The sequence below is a fragment of the Talpa occidentalis genome, unplaced genomic scaffold, assembly GCF_014898055.3.
Source record: "Talpa occidentalis isolate TD23 unplaced genomic scaffold, MPIMG_talOcc4v2.1 talOcc4.9, whole genome shotgun sequence".
Lineage (NCBI taxonomy): Eukaryota > Metazoa > Chordata > Mammalia > Eulipotyphla > Talpidae > Talpa > Talpa occidentalis.
Genome location: NW_023605305.1, coordinates 35,063,866 through 35,086,582, shown reverse-complemented (window position 1 = coordinate 35,086,582; position 22,717 = coordinate 35,063,866). Strand labels below are relative to the sequence as shown.

General features: G+C 37.6%; 1 protein-coding gene across 6 annotated transcripts in view; it reads right to left on the bottom strand.

Annotated features, from left to right (window-relative positions):
* Positions 1-22,717, bottom strand: part of FBXW11 (F-box and WD repeat domain containing 11) — a 124,502-nt gene that overhangs the window by 36,487 nt on the left and 65,298 nt on the right. For 4 of the 6 annotated variants that reach the window (XM_037500158.2, XM_037500156.2, XM_054691297.1 and 1 more), the window contains 2 exons: positions 8,252-8,314; positions 4,850-5,075 (listed from right to left, as the gene is read on the bottom strand). In XM_037500158.2, the coding sequence (XP_037356055.1) occupies positions 4,850-5,075; positions 8,252-8,314 (289 nt within the window). The remainder of the gene's footprint in view (positions 1-4,849; positions 5,076-8,251; positions 8,315-22,717) is intronic. The other 2 variants (XM_037500157.2, XM_037500159.2) reach the window with 1 other exon arrangement.

Sequence of the window (22,717 nt, the reverse complement as noted above, 5' to 3'; positions counted from 1 at the left end):
TGTACCCCAGCTCTTGTACACATAAATAAATAAATCTTTTTAAAAAATGCCTTCAAATCAATTCAACAACATCTCAATGTTATTTCTGAGACTCAGTGGATTTCCTCTGGTTAATACTTTCAATTCACTTCATTCTAGGAGATAGCACATTTTAGTCTGTTGGGAAAAACTGTCTGTAGAATCAGATAACCAGATTGATTCCTTTTTGGATCTTGGTCTTCCATAAAAGAACTGATGTTAAATGTTTGTATTGGATTATGTCGTATAATCTGCATAGTAACCCTCTGAGATTGATACTCTTAAGATCCTCATTTTATAGAGAAGGAATTTCCTAATCTTGTTATAAAAGTTAATGAGAGTAAGTTATTATTAGCCAGATATATAACAGGTATTCAATAATGTCAGAGTGTTCTTCTCTTCCTCAAACCCCTCAGCTGGTCACTGGTCACAGAAGTTAAACTGCATCCCTTTTCTGTTATTTCCTGCAGAGAAAACAGTACCCATCCTCTAGAAAGTGTTAAACCTCCTTTAATCGCCTGGTTTAAATCTCATTTCCCATAACTGTTTTGAGACAAATGGGAATCACAAAACCTCTATCTGGAAACCTAAGGTGCCAAACTTAGAACTTTCCGTTTCAACCCTATTCAGGACAAAGAGGTCCTGAGCTCACTTGCCTGAGCTTAGAAGTGCTTTGAGGTGTTAAAACTAAGCATTTTCTTAAGTATCAATGCCTGGGTCTCATTTACTCTATCGTGCTGAGACTCCCCATCTCCTCCTGCCACCCCCTTCCCAAGGCAACAAGAGGAAATATTATAGCCCCAAAAAATGAGGCCAGAAGACTGCGCACACAATGCTGAAGAAGTGCTGCTGCTGCTAATTATAGGCACCAGATGAAGGTCTGGAAAAATTTCAATAATAAATTAAAACAATTAAAAGGCACAAATTTCAAAGCTCAATGTGTAAATAACACTGTATCAAAATGAAACGCAAATGTGTAGAGTCAGTTCAATGCCCTTGACTACAGCCAGTTTTAACACAGCTGCTTAGATCATACAATTACAGAAACTTTTATTATTTTAGAAACGCATTTCAAAGAGCAGCTGCAAAGAAACTTCCTTCTCCACCCACCCCTGCTGTCCCTCCCCCCAATTCCTAATCATGGATCTAGTTGTAAAATCTGAAGTCAGAAACCTTTTTGGGGGTAAGGGGAGAAGAGGAACAATGTGACTGCTGAAAACAACATTCTGTCAATGTATGCTTAAACTTGGCCTTTACTGACCTAAGGATTCAGACAGAAATGACAGGAAAAGATGCTCAGGACACAACAGCATTTTGTTATGCCAACAAAGTGGCACACACCCCTACCTACATGATGTCAGGGTGAATCAATTCAGAAATTAGTGGGCGAATAATTAAAACTTCCTGGCAATAAATCTTATTACCTCTGGAGAAACAGGTGCTTCCTGCCTCTCAGAGCTTTTTTTTAAACCTGCCGTCCTCAGAGTACTCACCAGCTGCCAGGCATATTATATACTTTGTCTTTAATCTTCACAATATCCCATGAAGTATCACATTATTTCTACGCAGATAAGGAAACTGAGGCTTTATAAAAATGGAGTCACAGGGCCTCCCTGGTGGCGCAGTGGTTGAGCACTGGGTTGCGAAGCTGCCCACAGCTTCTGCAGCGCCGGTTCGATCCCCAGCCACCAGGTGAGGGTCCCACATGGCGCGCAGACCTCTCCTGCCGCCCGCTGCTCCCCTCAGCAGTGTCCTTTGGTCCTTCTGCCTGCTCTGCTCCCTGCTCTGGCTTTGGTGAATTCTCTTACCCTTCCCACGCTTCTGACTGTACCCAGCGCTTGTATAAATAAATAAATAAATCTTTTAAAAAAATGGAGTCACAAAGTTATTAAGTGCAGGAACTAGATTCAAATTTAGGGGGTGTCTAAATATAGCATCCTGCTCTTTCCACTCTGGCATGCTGGGTCTTTGGCCCTGCATCCCATGTAATGCCTTAGCTAAGTTCTGGTTCTTCCACATCTCCCAGCACCTTTGAGCTACAGTCCGTGATGGTTTATCATCCTTCCTTGTAGATAAGAAAATGAATAAACCATGACCAGGAAACACAGTGTTTCAAAAGTTTTAATTGCTTAGACACCTCACCAAATGCATTGCCAATGCTTATCATCCTCTTTGAAGTACAATCTGCCTCTACTTTAAATGGCATAAATTTTCCCTTTAACAACAGTTCTCACAAACCACAAACTTAGCCTGCAGAAATTGACATTGCAGACTAAACATTTACCATGATTTTTAGAAAAGCATATCATAATTATCACTTTTTCCACTGAAGCAAAAGGAGCCAGAGACCACAAACATTTTCCATTTTCCCTATACTGACAGGTACAATATTCACAGTAAGCATTAAGAAGTCAAAACCATAGACAGTTTTTACAGAATTAATGATTTTCACAAAAGAAGTCTTAGCTTGCCTGTCAATTTCAACAGAGTAGAAATTCAAACTGAGGATCATCTGTAGTAAAACTGAACACCAAACTAGAATAATGATTAGTAAGTTGCTCCACACATTATTAAATCTAAGTATAAACAGACACACACGGACCAATTTCTGCCCTAATGCTCTTAGGCAGGGTCTGTGTTAAGAAACTAATGCCAGGTCTAATCCAAGTGTACTAGACACTGAACACAATCAACTTGGCCAGTTTGTCCCCAGCTATTAGATTCACATGTGTGATATATACTGACATATGTATATATGTTCAGATCAAATCCTGTTAAAACAAATAGCATTTTAACAAAAATATTTCCATGTCCCAGCCAATGGTCCATTTATTTCATGTAATATTCAATACCACAAAATTCCACTTTAACAGAGATATGGACAATGCCTTAAAATTCACTGTAATGAAAACTGAATTGTATGCAATTATACTAACCATATTTATATACATAACACATGTTCATCTGTTCTGTCTCTTCTCCAAGACTACACTCCCCAAGAGAAGGGGTTGCCGCTAAAAACTCAAGAGAACTTCAACAGTGCCACCTTGTGGATATTTTGTAAATGTAAGGTGAGTTACACGACAGTAAAATGTATGAGAAGAAATTACAGGGAGGGGGGAAAAACAGTAGAAAGCTATCAAAAAACAAAACAAAACCAAAGAACAGATGTGAGAAAAATGGAGGCACAGCTTCATTTAGTTAAAAGCACTTAAAAAGAATAAATACAGCCATCAACTTTAAAGACTGACCCTGTTTTTTCTTGCTGTAAGATGCAGTCAAGGCCAATAGAAAGGCCTGGACAATTGGGATTCTGAGTTCTGCACAGTATGCAGAGGACATACCTGGCTTGTGTGTTTATCTTACCTACATTCACCTATAATTCTCTATCCCCTCCTACAATTACAAGCCTGCCCCTCCCCCTTCACTCTCCCATTTCCTCATTTCTACAACTAAAACTAAATATTACTGAAGTGGGTTGTAAATCTATACTTCGGATATTAAGAAATTTTCCAGAATAATTTTAAGTGTAAGTAATTTCAGTTTTTGCACTAGCTTTTGAACCAACCCCTACCATCACCTGCACAACCACCAAGATGTATGATCTTGGGCATTTCACCTCCAGTTTCTCTGATCTTTGGCTTCCAAATCTGCATAATTCCAAGTGTCACTTAAGAAAAGACTAAGTGATGGCTAAGACCCCTTTGAGTAATTAAAATCTATTATTCTAGAAAGACTGTGCTCACATCTTGGAATAATTTGGAAGAACAACAATATGGAGCAACAATACATGGTAATCATGACCTCCAAACTATACTGACCACATCTGATTAGGCCAGCACCCTTAAGAGTGACAAATCTACATTATCTAGCCAACTTTAAATTAAAAAGAAAAAAGACAACAGAGAGAGGGAAAAAGAGCCAAAAAAAAAAAAGTGGTCAAAAATAAAAGGGGGTTAAAAAAAAAAAAATCAAAGGAAAATCACTAGGCAGAACACAAAGGATTTTTTAGTGCCATGAAAATGTTCTGTATGACACTATAATGGTAGATACATGTCATCATACAAACATTTGTCAAAACACACAGAATATACAACTCCAAAAGTGAACTCACATGTCAAGTCTGGGCTTTGGATGATTGTGTTGTGTCAATGTGGGCTTATGTATTGTAATAAATGTGCCACTCTGGAATGGTGGTGGTGGGGAGGTTGTACAGGAGGGAGAGAGAGGAAGAATATGGGAACTCTGTGCTTCCTATTAAATTCTATTACCCTGAATCTAGAACTAAAAGAGAGAGAGACAGAGAGAGAGAGAGAGAGAGAGAGACAGAGAATGGTAGGGAGGGAGAGAATGCAGAAATAAGTTTGCAGGTATATAAAAGACATGCTATCAGTTATGCTATCAATTTTCCCAATACACGTTTGCCATTTCCTAAATGTCACTTCAGATACAAATAAACATTCTAATCTTTAAGACACTTCTCAAATATAAATTTTTCCAATATTTAAAAAAGAAATTACCTAAAAAGGCAAAAAGCAGATTTTACATATATACATGACATCAAAATGAGAAGCACATTAACTCAAACTAAATGAAACAACAGAACTGACTGCAGAAACCTCCTATATTTCCCAGAGCATACTAAAAACTCATCTCCCAGTGCCATATATTAAAACATGTTATGTATCCCAAAGATGCTGCCTCACCCCATACTCGTCCATTCATTATACCAATATCGACAAAGTTCTACCTAGCATTTGGGCTAGGAATTTTTCCACTACTAAGCTTTAAAAAAAAAAAAAAAAAAAAAAAAAAAAGGCCGTATAGTTACCTGGTAAAGCGGTAATAAAGTCCCGCTGCAACATGGGCTTCAGGTAAGAGTTAATATGTCCATGCTGATAATGACACATTCGTGAAATAAGGTGTTCCACAAATTCCACTTGATCTGATTCAGACCACTGGTCAAAATATTTAATACACAAGTCTTTTTCTTTTTGATAGTTTCCTTCTGATGGCCTCTTTCTGGAGACGATCACAGATGATGTTCCATTACTTATCTATTTTAGAAAAACAAAAAAAAATTAGTCTGACAAGGAAATCTCATTCATATTTCATTAGAAACATCTTAAATATGTATTTAATCTTAGATGCCAGTTTTACCCTGAAGTCAAACTCATTCCTTTATTAATTCACTCAAGTAGTAATTAATAATGTATTCAGGGCCTGTGTCCTCAAAAGTCTCCAAAGCAAATGCTGAAGCTACAGGTATTTCTAAAGCATAGTGATATCTTATTCTCCAATGTTTATTCCCAAAAGCATGCTGCTGTTAGATAACCAATGTTGCAAATCACCATCAGAAAAACTGCTCAAACTTTGTCCAAGTGTCAGCTGATTGACTATTAAAACATCGTACTTCCTCGATGTTGACCTCAGATGCCACATTCATCCATACCAATGGTATTTACACTTGTGCATGCATGAGAATAACTAAGTTAACACACAAGGTGCCGGTGCCCATCACAAACATTCTGATTCTACAGGTCTGGAAGAGAGCCCAAGAACTTGCATTTCTAACAAGTTCCCAGGTGATGCTGCTGCTGGTCAGTGAGTGCCCTTTAAAGATCACTTTGAGAACTATTGGTCTAACAGAGAAGACAGGCATTATGTTGAAACCTAACTAAATAGCTTCATTCAATCAAAGTTTCAATCTTCAGATTGTTTTCAGGGTTATTAATCTGCTGGCAAAACAATTTAGATTTTCACTCTCTTCTTTTGATCACCTACTCAGAGGGTGACCCAAGGTCAATCATGTAGGCTTGAAAAGTTCCTCCTCTTATACAATTGTTTTATGACCATTCCACAAACTCCTATACTAAGAGTGCATTTCTCATTAAATCCATGAAATTTCATCAAATACATGATCCTTGCATAAATCCAGTGTGTATATGCATACACACACATAAACACACACACACATTTTAATCGAAACCACATATATTGCATCTGGACAACAACAACAAACATCTGAATCACTAGACTAAAGCCACAACTGCTACTGCTGCCATGAAACACAGTAACATTCCCTGTTTCAAAACAAAATAACCTCATACTTCAGCCAAACATTTGCAAAGCCATCTGTCCATCACTTCTCTGGCAACTCCTGCCTGTGTTATATCAGCAAGGATAACAAAAGAGAATTTTGAAAACTAAAGAGTCATGTTATATATATTCATTAATTCCATTATGAGCTTCTGTAAGAAGGCTTACATAGAAAGAACTAAGAAATTTTATCAGTATGTTCCTTAACTTAAAGTGAACTGAACCCATCCCAGAAAGAAGACATCCTTTGTAACTATCCAAAGGAGTCTTTGGCCTCCCTTGACAAAATCTTATAAATCTTTCACACTTAGAGTAAGTTCTCATGTCCACAAAGAGTCTGAAGCCTCCCACCCCATCTATCTTGCCATCTCCTTGGTGAGGAATGTTCTACCCCCTCTACCCCCCCCCCATAAACTTAATAATTAAATGGGTGTAGCGCTCACTGGACCAATTGCCACCAGAGGGCAGCATTGAACAGATTTTTGATTTTGCTTGTAGTAAGTCATACATTGCCAACAGACTCAACATATCAGCATTCAAAAGTCAGATGAAGTTACAATTGTTTGTTGTGGTGAATACCAGCCACTTTAAGAGGAATCTTTGCTACTTTTAGGCATAAGGACGTTTGCCATAATACAGAAAAATTAGAAATAAAACTGCTCAATTAATGACAATTAGTTAAAGCAAATTATACATCCACATAAAGTATTATAATGTAATCATTAAAATTAAGTTTATAAAGTAATATTTCAATACAAGAGAACATGTCTATGAAATAATATTAAGGAACAAAGGCAAGATGCAGAATGTTATATCACACTGTGATGAGAAACGGTATTACCAAGACAGAGTAAAGGATATACATGAAAATGCTAAGTGTCTATTTGTAAGTAAAGTTTTGTTTTCCTTCCTCTTATCTTTCTACATTTTTTTTCATAATAACTTGCCAGAATAATTGCTTTTAAAACCCAGCTAAATATAATGATGGTAACAACTTGCATTTGTGCATTGTTTTATAATTTACAAAATGCTTTCACACCTATTATCTCATTTGATAAGCACTGGGGTTACTACTTCATTTACAGAAGTGTACCTCACCTTCTCATATCCTCCCTAGAGCACCATTAACTAGTGGAAAAGACTGATGAATGAAAAACTGAAGAAAAAGTGTTAAGAACTGCTCTGAATCAAAAAAATCAATAGTAAATGAAGAGAATCCTTATTTGCAAAACATGAAATGTGGAGGAGGCACAGAGTTCAGGCTGCACACCGCTCCCCCCAAAAAACAGTGGCAAGGGCCTGATTCTATAGCTCATTTTCCATTTCTATTTTCTAACCACCTACATGGCTCAGAAAGATTTTCTGGGCATTGTTTATGATATGTTTCATTTCATCTTAAATTTGTTGGGGACACTTTATACTTACTAACTAATATGCCTCTCTTGTCAAATCAAATGAACCAAGAGAATATTTTGTTAACATCTTCAACAATCTTCAGATCTGGATTTGTTTTGCCTTTACTTGTGTATTTATGATGGGAAAAAATATATATACGTATCATAATGGCTGATGAAAACACCAAATTATGAGACTACATATTTACAAGTGTCTGTGTGCACATGCGTGCGTGCACGCACACACACACACACACACACATACACACACACAGAAATTAGGAGAAAAGCTGGCAAACTAAAACAGAATGAGGAAAGAAGGAAACTGAGTTTAGAAGGCAAAGCAAAACAACAGGAAATGGGAGAGAAAGGTAGGTGGGGGAGCAACAGGAGAAAGTATGATCAATGCATGGTGTGTGGCGTGTGGCATGGTGTCATTCTGGTGACAAAGAATGCCGCCACTGTCTGTCTTTGGCTTAGACAGTGGCCACAGACGGAACATTTCAGGCAACAGCCACTTCAGTATCTTTGTGAAAACTCAAAAATGTTTTACTATTCACAATGACAATGACACTTTCCTAAGAAAGAGAAGACAAATTAGAGTGGATTCTGAAACTAGCAAAATTGCACAAAAGAAGACAAAACTGCTTGGCTCTTGTTTTCACTGAGGATGTGAGCTGAGGGAGCATCTTATCTATAGTAAGCCAACTGCTATCTTATCTGTACGCCGTTGTTCCTACCTGCCAAAGAGTATTTTTCTTTGGGGACTCATCTTCATTTTGATCCTCCATAACTGAAGTGTTCTAAGGGGGGAAAAACAGGTTATTTGAATTATGCCGAGTTTTGCAAATCCTAAATAACTACACCAAAATATAAATTTGAAAACGCAAACTAAAATGTACTAACACAAACCGAGGAGCTATTTGACTTGTGGCCAACACACGTCACTTTGGGTCCAGAGAGCTACCTATGCGCACCTTTTATAAATCAATATAATTAGTGGCTGGACAAAAGTCAGCATCAAGTCTTTATTTATGAAAACAGACAGTTATGGGTGTGGGGCTGAAGCTCTACCTCAGTCATCACTGTTACTCGTTTACTTGTGGCAAGAAGCCCCAGAGATTCACAGGAGTTCCTGATGATTGCAGAAAACATTTACTAGAATGTCTGCTATTCAGTAACCACCCCAACCATCAGCAATTAGAAGTGACAAAACCCTGGAAGCCCCCCTGCCATTCTCTTTTCTCCTTGGGTAGCCTTGTTTTTCTGCAATGGCTTTGCAATCTCCCTTAGCAAGCACGGTGGGTGCCCTAACCTTTTCCCTCAAGAGGAGGATGCTGTTAGCCAGTAACAATCTGGCTTGCCTTGGGAAAGCATTAGCTTTTGATTTTTTCTTTACTGCACAAAGAGGCACTGTGTAATTATTCTTTCTGGTGACCTAGTCGGCTCAATAGCTGCCCATTAACTAGAGATTATACATGACTGGATTTTCCCTTTTGAAGCTCCCACCTAATGGCTAAATGGAAACTTAATGAGAATGGGAAGTGGGAACTTGCTCTCTGAAAGGAATAATAACTCATTTATGGGTGACAATGTCTCTAAGATTCCTTCTTAAACCTAAAATTCTAAGATTGAGACACAAAATTTAAACTACAACACTTGTCCCATAATAGTGCACAAAAGGATCCTACAGATCTTTTCAAGTATCATTGTTTTACAAGATTCTGCTTATTGCCTATAGAGGATAAGCTTGTGGCTCAAATTGTCCTTATGTTCTCAAGTCACAAAATGTTTGGATCCAAATAACCCACTGAAAAGGTAATGACAGAAGACTCCCCATTGGACATGAGTTGCTTGGTCAGAATGCAGTATGATGTAGTGAGAAAGCCAAAAACTTTGAAACCAAAGACAAGAGGCTGAAATTCTGATCTGGTCCTTTACTCAAGGTATGTGTTAACTCCGAGCTAGCTATTCTACCCTTGCGTATGTCCAAACTCCCTAGAGTCGTTGTGGGGTTTGAAACTATTCAACATGGTGCTTGGTGTGTAGCAGGAATTAAAAAAAAAAAAAAATTTGCTCACTCCCAACTTTGAAAACGATACTTGCTCCCAAATGTTTCATTCCACATATTTCTAACCTTGGGCTCTGATGAAATGGTTCCAATGGTTGCCTCTAAGGAAAAACCAATGACTTCCTCAATAAAATCTTATAAGCCCCATAGCACCGAGACCTACAATGGCATGGCGCAGGGTAGGAGGGCTCCATGTGTGAAAACCATCCATGAGCTGAGAAAAGCAGTGTGTCCAAATGTCCAAAGAGGTCTGGCCTGGTGGCAGGAATACATGATCTTGAATGGAAAGAAAGAGACGGAGATAGGAAAACAGAAGTAGGACTTTCCTCTCCATGTAATTTTCCTTTTACTGCTATCTTAAAGGATTAGGGATTAATAAAGAAGGAAGGTTTCAGGCCTTTCTGGTGGCACAGGGGTTTGAGTCAGTACTTTCAAGCTATCCACAGCCACTGCATCACCAGTTCTATTCCTGGCCAGGGAGCTACCCACATGGTGCAGCAGACCTCTCCTGTCTCGCCCGCTGCTCCCCTCATCAGTGTATTTCAGAAGATCCACCTATTCTGCTCCCCACTCAGATGTCTCTGCTGAATCCTCTCACCACCCCAACACCTCTAACATACACCCCCGGTTCTTGTATCCATAAATGAAAACAAATCTCTCTTAAAAAAAAAAAAAAAAAAAAAAAAGAAGGCAGGTTTCTTTAGGGAAATAAGCAAAGTGGGAACATCATCTCCTGGGTTTGCTTAGTAGTTACAAAGCCATCCTTGCAACGTCACAATGTCCTGGGTTCTAAGAGAATGTCAAGAAGAAACAATAGATGGAAATGTGAAGAGTTGAGCATGTAAAGTGAAAGAGAGATGGGAAGTCCCCACCCCTATGTCTCCAGGCACCCCAGGAAATGTATGAGGGATGTATTTGTTTTGAACTAAAAACTGAAATATAGGAGCCTGACTCTGCCAGAGCTTTTCTGACCTAAGCTACCTTAATACTTTTCTCACTCAGGGAAGAAACTAAAAAATAACGTCAGAAGTCCCTGCGGACTACACAAGAAACAACTGTCTCTACAGTAAGAAAATTTAATTCTTCCTTCCATTCATTCCAAAACAGAAATGCTGTTCATTTTTGTGGTTGGGAAGGAAACAACCCATCTGATAAAAATAGCAACTATTCTCCTAAAGCTTGATAAAAGTGAATAAAGACGTATAATTTTTTTTTTTTTATAGAGGCATTTTTTTTTTTTTATTTATTTGCTTGTTTGTTTGTTTATACATGCACTGGGTACAGTCAGAAGCGCAGGAGGGTGAGAGAATTCACCAGAGCCAGAGCGGGGAGCAGAGCAGGCAGAAGGACCGAAGTACACTGCTGAAGGGAGCAGCGGGCGGCAGGAGAGGTCTGCACGCCATGTGGGACCCTCCTCCAGTGGCCGGGGAGCAGCCAGGGATCGAACCAGCGCCGCAGAGGCCGCGGGCAGCTTCGCAACCCAGCGCTCAACCACTGCGCCACCGGGGAGGCCCTAAAGACGTATAATTTAATAGAACTGTGTTTCATAAAGCCTCTGGGGGCTGGAATAGCTCTCCCATCATATGTGTTTTCAACTTCTCTTGCAAAGCCTTCAGAAGATGCCAAAAAGAAAATGCTGTGCTCAAGTCACACTGATCGGAGGATCACTCCCAATGAGGATTCCAGGTGACACAAGAGATGCTCAGAGAAAATAGATCTCAGGGTGTGGTCTTAAAGAAAAGTCTGTGTGCTCCTGTATCCACCCCCCCTCCAATAACTTCATTAAGATACTAAAGGCTCTGTAGTATCCCATAATTCAAACTGTTTTAGTCCAAGTTTGTTGAACATGGACAGTAACCTCTCAATATCAGCTCAACACATATTGGCAAACACTGGACCAACACAACAGCACACAATTCCTTCCCCCTCCCATTTTGCTGGACAAATACTTCTGAAAGACAAAGGAAACTTTTGGTAACTACATCCCTGTCCTAGTTCCCATCATCTTTCTCAACCTGCTATCTGGGGTTATGGGGTTGAGAAGCGAATGACAAGAAATTCTCTTACAGAACCGTATTTCTCTTTTAATCACTTTGACTTTTAATCTTTAAATGTATATAGTAGATAAAAAGCCACAAGTTCAAGGGTGAGGTAAGAAAAAACAATGATGCTCCACGAGAAAAAGGTGGTTTCCTACATCTAAACTCTCAGGTGAAACCATGAGGTAAGCCAATTTGAAAGATGAAATCCTCTGTAAGTCCCAACACTTCTGGGAAAGGAAAGTTCTATGAAATGCCAACCTGGCTTATTCATCACTCTTCTCGTCATCACTTCTTTCCTCCTACATCTACCAGGAAGCATCACATGTAAATAAGAATGCAGTGTCCTACTCTGAAACTGCCACCAAGGAAGGACACGACCTAGCAAGTGTTGGCTAGACTTCAGTGCAGACAACCCTCAGTACTATGGACATTGTGGTCAGTCCGCTGGCTGTGGGCTGCTAAATGTACTTGGTAGAATGTTCAGCAGCATCCCTGGCCTCTACCTACGAGATGCCAGCAGCAGCCTCCTTCCCTGACTGATTGTGACAACCAAAAATCTCTTCAGACAGCCAAATGTGTCCCCTTCCCCTCAGAGTTGCTGCTCTGAGGGTGTGAGTTCCCAACCTTGTCTCCTTAGAAAGACAGGCTGTCAGGCCTGGCCTTTCTTTCTCTTTGGGGTTCTTTCCTTTAGCCTTCTGTGACACCGTGTTTTTCTTCAATTACTATCCTGTCTCGTCATGGCCAAGTAATTCATGGAGTACACAGATGTTCAAATTCTGGGCAAAGTACTGCTTGACATTAAATTCATAATTGAGAAAACTTGCTAACTGAAGTTCTTCACTGAAGCTCCATTGGCTTGGGGTGTGGATGAGGGCTACGGACACCATGAGGTCATAAACAATAGTTCACATGTACATATACCTTCAGAAAGACAATCCAGAGTTTTCATTAGACTCTTAAAGGTGACCCAAATGCAATAAGATAGTAAAGCACATCTTGAACCAAAGAACTGATCAGAAAGGAAGGATTCTAGGCATATGTGTTTATTTTTTATGTTCTCCAGGTAATTTTATTTATGTCTTTGCTTCAAAATCACTGTGATATATTATATAGCACCAGCTTAAATTAGGAAACTGAAATGACACCATCATGCCAGACTATCCCAACACACGATTTGCAGAACTACCATACATCACAAGAAATCTAGTGCCTATTCGTTTTCTTATAGGGAAAAAAAAAGGCCTTCAGAAGATGCCAGACAGAAAATGCTGCTCTCAAGTTACACTGATCAGAGACGATCCTTTCCAGAGTATTCCAGGTGACGGACGCTCAGAAAGAAGATGGTCCCAAGGGTCTCCTAAACAAGAAACACTGCACCCATGTGCACCCATGTGCACTCTCCTCCTCTCCCTTCCCCACAAAGAGGTTTACAATACACTTCCTTTAAGATACCAAAGGCTCTATGTTTCATAACCTTAAAATCAGGTTAGATTAGTATAATATAGGTTTCCCAAGTTTGTTAAACATGGACACCCCCCTTTGAAGATAACTTCTCAGTAATAGCTCAGCACATATTGGCAAACAATGGATTCAGACAATAGCATAGCACAATTCCTTCCTCCTCCCACTTCACTGGACAACTACTTCTGGGAGACAAAAAAAATTCCCACTTCGGTTGACGTAATATACCCCTCTCCCATTCTTCATCAGCTTTCTCAGCCTGCAACAGGGGGGCAGGAGATGTAAGCTGTACATAAGCACAGGCACAGAAAGCTCTAAGTGGTTGATATAACTGCCAGTAGGTGCCACCAACTAACACAAAATTTTACTTGGAAAATTCCTACTTTAAGAGTTATGTAAGAGGAATCAATTTCCTACTTTAAAAATGCTGCAAATTATATATTTTTGCGTTTTATGCTCAGAAATATTGTAAGATTTACATACAAAAAGCAGCTTTACTCCCAAAAGGAAGCAAAAAACCCAAACTTACAAAGGATCTAAAAACTAAAAACCATAAGGGTAGTCATTTTTCTTTCGTGTTTTTAGACTTTTGGGTTTGAGACATTAAAGAGAGATATACAATGCAAAATAAATTACCTAGAACTTGACTAGTCTCTGCTCTAAGTTTGTTTCATACATTGCTGTTGCTTCAGAAAAAAATGAAAGTAAATAATTCATTTTTAGAGAAAAAACTGAGGATCAGAGAAATTAAATAACAGGCTAAGAGTCACACAGTAAATGGGAGATGAGGAACTCAGATCTAGTCTGTTCTACTCAGAAATTAACGTACTTTCCATACATCTCAGGTGTTTTCCAACTGCTGGTAGCAGCCTATGAAATCAACTTAATGGCTTGCAACAGCGATTTTTAATAAAATGAAATTTAATCTGGGCATTCCCCTGCCCACAAGGGTAAGCATCACAAAATGGCTAAAGGGAATGAGCAAGAACAAAATAGGAAAATTTAAACTAAAAGGAAAGCAAAAGTCACTATTACAAGAACAGTATTCATGCCAAACCACTAGATAACAGAGCTTTTTAAAATCTGTACAAGGCAAAATTTATAGCCAGTAGTGTGCACTTTTACATAATGAATGAATTTTCACAGTTATCAAGGAAAAAAGTAGAAATATCTAAAAATTTTTGAAACAAACAGATTGAGCAAGTAGATGAAAAACAAAACAAAAATCCCCTCAATTTACTGGATATATCTCAAACTTTCTATCCTAGACACTATACGGTATTTTCAGTTTTCCATGGAACATTAAAAAAAAATTGAATACCCTAGGCCACAGAAGTCGTCTAAAATACAGTTATAGAAAATGGGGAAGGGAGCAGCAGTAGAAGCAGCAGCAGCAGCAGCAGAAGAAAAAGCAGCAGAGTAGCAACAGAAGCAGAAGCAGCAGAAGAAAAAGTAGCTGCAGCAGCAGAAGAAAAAGAAGCAGAAGCAGCAGAAGCAGAAGCAGCAGAAGAAAAAGCAGTAGCAGGAGCAGCAACAGCAGAATTAAAAACAGCAACAGCAGCAGCAGCAAAAGAAGAAAAAGCAGCAGGAGAGGAAGCAGCAGCAGCATAAGCAGAGTAAGAAGCAGGAGCAGCAGAAGCAGAGGAAGCAGCAGAAGAAGAAAAAAGAAGAGAAGAAAAAGCAGCAGCCGCAGCAGCAGCAGATTATATGTTTAAGAACAGGCTATGTAAAAAAATAAAAATCTATTTTGCCAATTACTACTTGCCATAAATTTCAAAGATAAATGCATAGAGCAATGATGATAGGCACAGGCAAATCAAACTTTATGGCTATTACTAATTCTACTTAGGCCCTACACCATCCTAAAAGTGTTTCCCTTTTTACTACATTGCTGGGATATAAGATCGCTGGAAAGCTAGAAGCATTCATTTGGAAAGAAAAAAGACAAATTTGCTCAGGAAGCAGTCTCGCTTCCCATACTAATCTGGAACTTTGGAAGGAGGAATGCTTTTTTGCACATGACTTTTAATATGATTACACTAGCCATCATTAAAAATAAAGCTTATTCTGAAACCTTCTCCCCCTTCACACAAATAAAGGAGCAAACCAATTGCTTTCTTTCTACTAATATTAAGAATTATCCTTCCTTTCCCATCTGGTCTGGCAGAATGGCTCCTGCAAAGAAGGACCAATGACAAGAAGGACCAATCTGCCACCAACAAGGTAGTGACCAGAGAACACATCACCAACATTCACAAGCATATCCATGGGGTGGACTTCAAAAAGCAGTACCCTCGAGCACTCAAAGAGATCTATAAATGTGTCATGAAGAAGATGGGTAGTCCAGGTGTGCATGCTGACACCAGGCTCAACAAAGCTGCTGGGCTAAAGGAGCAAGGAAGAACTACCCCACATCGCATCCATATACCATTGTCCAGAAAACAGAGGATGATGATTCATCAAACAAGTGCTGTTTTCTGTGTAGCTGTCACCACGTGTGGATGAGAACTAAGCACTGATTGTCAAAGTTGTAAACCACAGAATAAAAGAAGAAGTAATAATAAAATTTAAGTTCATGAGGAGTTTGACTGAAATCATGGCTATATGATTTTTACAACGTAACTCTTCTCCAAATTTATCTATCGTTTCACTGGAATTTCTAACAGATCTTTGGTTGTTATTGACATTACAAGACAAGATTATATTAAAATATCTGGAAGAGGGAACATAGGAGAAATTTTTTCTTCCTTTCCTCACCACCATTTTTTGTTCAAGAGAAGGGACCACTGATGTTACTGGATACTAAAAATTTCCTTAGAAGCTATAGTAATTTAAGCAGTGTGATGCTGGCAAAGGAAGAGCAATAAAACAAAACAGAAAGTTCAGAAATTCATTTATAATTATAAATTTGCATATGAAGTCAAAAATTCAAATTGATGGGAAAGGGATCATTCAAGAAAGACTACCAAAAATAAGTTTAAATTCTACCTCATATTACACTACCTATATAAAGCAAAAAGAGAATATTTTTAAATTCATGGAGCAAGGGAAAGCTCTCCAAGCATGATGCCAAATATTTAAGTATATATCTGACTAAATATTACTATATAAAGGTCAATTATAAATTAATTAGGAACCAAAATTAGTATCTTAGTAAGCAAATAAGCATGTTAAGTAGTTATTTCAAAAGAAGAATTTAAATGGTCATCAAATGAACACCTACAATAATAAAAAAAAGATACAACTTTTCATCTATTAAAATTAGTCACTTTAATTTTTTCCATACTATATAGCAATTGGGCGCTCTGGTAGGATTTTAAGCTGCAAATTTTCAGGGAATATTCATCAATTTATTCAAAAAGTATTACGTAACACCAGGCATAATTTAACATACAGCAATTTATCTAAGGAATTGTAAACCTACAAAATTACAGCTACAGCAGTTTGCCACAAGGAAAAATAGAAAACAATGTAATTTGTTATTAGTTAGGATTAGATTCCTTTAAAAATGTTGAGTGTAATATAGTAAAGAGAGTAATTCTCAAGTGTATTAATACTCATACCAAATTAAAGACCAAGGCCCCAAACATTTCCCTCATATTACTTCATCATTAAGGACTCTGAGGTAACCACTATTTTAAAAATATCACCACAGGGCCTCCCCAGTGGCGCAGCGGTTGAGCGCTGGGTTGCGAAGCTGCCCGCAGCCTCTGCAGCACCGGTTCGATCCTCAGCTGCTCCCCGGCCACCAGAGGAGGGTCCCACATGGCCTCTCCTGCCACCTGCTGCTCTCCCCAGCAGTGTACTTCAGTCCTTCTGCCTGCTCTGCTCCCTGCTCTGGCTCTGGTGAATTCTCTCACCCTCCCGCGCTTCTGACTGTACCCGGTGCTTGTATAAATAAATAAATAAATAAATAAATAAATAAATAAATAAATAAATAAATAAATCTTTTAGAATAAATAAATAAATAAATAAATAAATAAAAATGTCACCACAGGTCTATTTTGTCCATGTTTGAATACACAAGTAGAGTCACGTCATGTCTACTACAGTCTGGCTTCTTTAGCTTAACATGATTTCCAAATTCTAAGGAGAGCAGCAGTTCATTCTCTTTCATTACTGTATATCATTTCAAAAATCATCTGTCCACTCTTCATTTTGATGGACAAGCACGTGTATCACTTGCACTTTCGGCATATAAAATACTTCTGCTGTGCCTTTTGGTGTACATGGGCATGTGTGGGGTCTATGCCAGCAGGTGAAGAGCTAGGTTATGGAGCATATGTTGTCACTTTTCTAAAGTAATTCTACTCAATAATCAAATGTGAGTTCTAGTTGCTCCTTATCAGGTACAGGTTTTTGTTTTGCTCTACTGTTTGTTTTTTTTTCATGTTAACATTCTGTTGCTTATATAATAACACCTCTCTATGGTTTTAATCTCCACCTCCCTGATGATTAATGATACTGAGCACCTTTTCATAGATTTATTAGTCACCTGGATATCTACTTTCATGGTGTGACAGTTTAAAACTTTGATTATTTTTTAAGTGGATGGTTCTTTTCTTATTAAGTTCTAGAAATTCGTTTTATATTCTAGGGTCTAATCCTTTTGTAAATATATATATTACAAAAGTCTATCCCTAGTCTGTGGCTTAACTTTTTCTCTTAATGGTGTCATCTGATAAAAAGAAGTAATTTTAATGACGTGTAATTTATCCATTGTTTCCTTCATTATTTGCCCTTTCTGTGTCTTTTAAGAAATCTTTATTTTAATAAAGTCATATTCATCCATGGAACAGCCTAGAAGTTTTATTTTAATTTTTACATTTATCTGAAATTCATCTATACTGATTTTTATGAGTCAGGATTCTTTCTTAAAATCTGAATTTAATGTTTTCCAAATTGCAGGTTGTAACCATTACAGTTTGCAGCATCTATTTAATGAAGTAACCAACATTAAAAACAAAAACTGAAACAAACACAAACAACACAAAATATATACCCTATTTCACCAATTCTCAGATACACTTCTTTCACATTTTAACTGGGATTTCTTATAATCAATGGCGTTTTACAATTAAAATGGGAGCACTTTTTCTGAATGCTACATAAAGGCAGATCTTACAATAAATGCTGTGTTCTACTTGGTGATACACTGTATTTGGTGAATCCAGTATATAGGAGAGTGGAAAGCGTATACATATACTACAGGGTATGGTATATGTACATACATATATACATACATACATGCTCACACACACACACAAATGCTCATATGTACTAGGTGTTCATTTTATTTCTTACAGAAATTATTCTAAAAAATGATAACCCCTAAAATATTAGACTACAATGAGTCTCACACTGTAACATTTACTATCTTTTCAATTTTCTTTCAGTTCTTCTAGTAACATATTTTTCCTTCTAATACTTCCAGTTGTCTGTTTTTTAACAAAAACAACTAGCTTTCATTCAGTTTATAGTAGCTAACAATGTCTGGCTAGAATTTCATGTGTTTTGTTTTTTAGTATCTCAGTAAGTACCACTGATTTTCCAGTTATGCAGGGACATGGAATTCCCTTTTGCAATTTAAGAAAAAAGATTTTTAAATATGTGAAGTAGGAAAATAATAAACAGTGTGCAGTTATGTCAGAAAATATGTGAAAGTTGTACTTATCTGTCTTAAGTTTGAGAAATATCATTTTAGAATAGTGAATTTAAAAAGGTCTAAACTACATTTTAAAAGAAAAAAGCAGATAAAAAATATACCATGATTCCATCTTTACAAATAAAGTTTAACCTACTTATGTATTGTTTAGCAACTAGAAAAAAAAGTGTTAAAATGCTAACAATAACATCTTGGTATTTTTTAATTTTCTTTTTGCATACATGCACACACATAAATATGCTCGTAAATTTTCCTTAAAGAAGAAACATCTCTTAAATGGTGAGGAAATGTGATTTTTAAAATAAGTCACAAACTAAAAAGATGCACACAAGACCCCAAATAGATATGCTCTAGTCCAGGGAAACAGAAACTAGTTACTCAAAATTCCGTAGTCATATCCTGTCGTACGTCATTTGGCCTATCTGTGCCTATTTCCTCATCCTGAAAATTGAAGTGAAAAAAACTTCCTTGACAGGGTGAGTGAGAAAATTTAAAAAGATAAGCCTGGCACATCATACGGACTTCTTTAGTCAAATTTAACCTCCAAAGGGCAGAGATTTGGTTATTTCATTCTGTTTGTGTTCTTAACACTTAGGATAATTCCTGGCACAGTATTTAAGTATGAAAGTATAATAAACACTTGTTGATAATGAGTATTAGTTACAGTTATTATGGTTTACCTGTTAATTATAATGACAAAAAAAAGTACCTCTGTTTCTGCTTGCTCTTCTATACTTTCCAAATTGTCTACAATGAGCAAGACTTCCCATTTCTGGTCCTCACAAAAAGCAGTAAGAAACAACATCTATTCTCAGAAAGACAGGCTTATCACTCCTGAAGTATTCATTTACCCAGATGAAAGAAGAACACCTCATTAATTATTTGATGCTTTAAAAAATTACAAAAGGATAGATAAGTCTACTGGAGTCTCCCTGGGAAAGCAGACATGGGGTGGCAGGATGCAAACCTAAATGTTGCTTAATGGTTAACACTGTGAAGAGAACTTTGAAGTTAAAACTTGTAGACTCTTTTATACTCACTAAGGGAAGCCAGGAAAAGAAGGTGCTTTAGAAGCAGCAACAGAATGGCCAAAAGGCACGGAGTCACGAAAAGCAGCACCATGCAGAGTCAGAGCCAGGTGTCCCCGGTGCGAATCCCTGCCACTGCCAGCGACAAACGGTGTGATTTTTGGTGAGTTACTCGACTCTCTCTGGAATTCCATTTCCTCTCTTACAAAACATTAATAATAATGTCTGTTGCTGGAATAGAAGTAACATATGCAAAGCACCTATCACTCTGGGAGAGGGGCCTAAAACAGAAAAACATTTGACTCTTAGCTTCTACTATAAAACCTTCTGAAAGAAACAAGGAAGTATCTGTCACTGATGTCAGATCAAGCTAGAGAAAAACCATGCCACCATCATTTCTTACATTACTGTGTTTGATATAGCATGCCAGGATCATCTGTCAAGATTCAAATACAAAATCTAACCAAGATCTTATAGAGCAATGAATTACATTTATAATAACAGTAGTAGCAGCAACCCATAGTTATCACCTGCTATAGATTATATCATTTATACTGTATATTTTAATGAAAACTGGGGAAAGAAAAACTAAACCTACCCAAAACTTAAAAGAGTAAGAGATGATGAATTCAACACAATACCAATCAAAATTCTGGCAGGTTTTATTTCCACCACCCAAAAATTTAGCTGATTTTAAAATTCACATAGAAATATAAACAGCATTGAGAGAATTCACACTGAGAAATTAAGATCTATCATAAAGCAACAGTAAATAAGATAGTGTTACATAAGCATAAAGGTAGACAAATCATCAGTGGAACAAAACAGCATTTGACTGAACACTAAGATATCATTTCAGGGACTTCCCTGGTGGCACAACAGGTTAAAACACAACCTATGAAGCTGTCCACAGCCTCTGCAACACTAGTTCGATCCCCGGCTGGCCAGGGAGCAACCCCATGGCGCAGCAGACCTACTGACTCTCCTGTTGCGCCCCTCAGCAGTGTACTTCAGTCAATCTGCCTGTTCTGTTCCCCATTCTGTCTCTGGTGGATCCTCTCACGCCCCACACCTCTGGCCTGTACCTAAGCTCTTGTATGCATAAATAAATAAATCTTAAAAAAAAATTTCAGTATAGTGAAGAGTTCTTTACCCTCTCACCAAGAAAAATGAATTCACTCAAGATATTTTACAGATCTACATATAAAGGTAAAATAATAAAGTGTTTAGAAACTATAGAACATCTTCATGACTTTGCAACAGGCAAAAGTTTCATAAACCAGACACAAAAGTGTTAACCAGGAAGAAAAATGCGATAAATTGAATTATAACAAACAATTTCCATTCATTGAAAGCATTAAGTCGTTGGAAAGGATAACCAAAATGTTCAAAAAAGATAGATGGAGATAGTACAACACTGAACTTTATATTTGAATGAATTTTATGATATGCAAAATATACCTCAATTTTTTAAGGAATGAAATTTTAAAGAAAAACAAGCAATCTGCAGGATCAGAGAAGACTAATACATCCAGAACACTAATTCAATACAGCTTGCTAATGATATTAAATCTGTCACTATTATACATATTTCATACCTACTTTGAGTAATTATTTTTGTTCAAATTCCTAGAATTTCTGAATCCATGAGAATGCGCAGTAAATAAATGGATGTCTGGGCTGAATTTCCATTGTCAAATCATTTTTCATCAGAATAGAGTTTGTATTAGAACTTATTACTTTATTTTTTAAAGATTTATTTATTTATTCATACAAGAACTGGGGTACAGGCCAAAGGGGTGAGGGGTGAGAGGATTCACCAGAGACAGAGTGGGGAACAGAACAGGCAGTTCTCCTGAAATACATTGCTGAGGGGAGCAGCAGGTGAGTCAGAAGAGGTGTGCTGCACCATGTGGGTAGCTCCCTGGCTGGGGATCAAACTCATGCTGCAGTAGCTGAGGATTGCTTCATAGGTTGCGTCTTAACCCACTGCGCCACCAGGGAGGCCCAGAAGTTACTAAATTTAATGGTCAATTCTCATTATTCATATTACTTGACCTTTCTACAAGGTCAAGTATTCCCTGTCTTTATATACAATACGCCCTCACTTAAAGTCATAAAGGAAAATGACCAAAATGATGCACAAGAAAAGGAGGCTCTGGAAAAATGTCATTGCCTTGACAAGTGTCAGGATCCCCCCCCACCATCAACATTTGTGATTAAAACAATATTATTTTAGAACATCATGTGCTTGAGTCATTTAGTTTCAAAGATGCTGAAATCACCTGGTTCTCAGACCTCCAGCATACACACACACACACACACACGTCAACGTTGTTCAGATAAGAAAATGAAACTTCAAGAAATGAAGGAATGAAGGAAGGCAGAGATAAATGAAGAGAAAAATTTAAGAATGAGGATACTTATAAAATCGTGTTTTTCTTCATTTTTACATTTCTTTAAAATGATGGACTACCTGAGAAGTATAAAACATTGCTACATGAAATTTCAAAGCCAAAAATAAATGGAGAGATATCTTGTATTCAAGAATTGCAAAAAATGTTGTGAGGTGATAATACACCCAAAACAAACCACAAATTTAATAAAATCCCTATCAAAATCTCAACAGCAGTTTTTGCAGAGACAAAAACTCATTCACAAATTCATGTGGATCCTACTGGAACCCAAATAAACAAAACAATCTTGAAAAAAGACAATTTTGTTGGAGGCCTCATGCTTCCCGATTCAAACTTACTACGAAGCTATGGTAACCAAAACAGTGTTGTACTAGAATAACAACATCCACATAGGCCAGTGGAGTAGAGTCCGGAAATAAACTCCTATATATATTACCAATTGATTGATAAGGGTGCCAAGATCATTCAGTGGGGAAAGGACAGCCTTCAAAACAAATGGTGTCAGGAAATCAAATATCCACA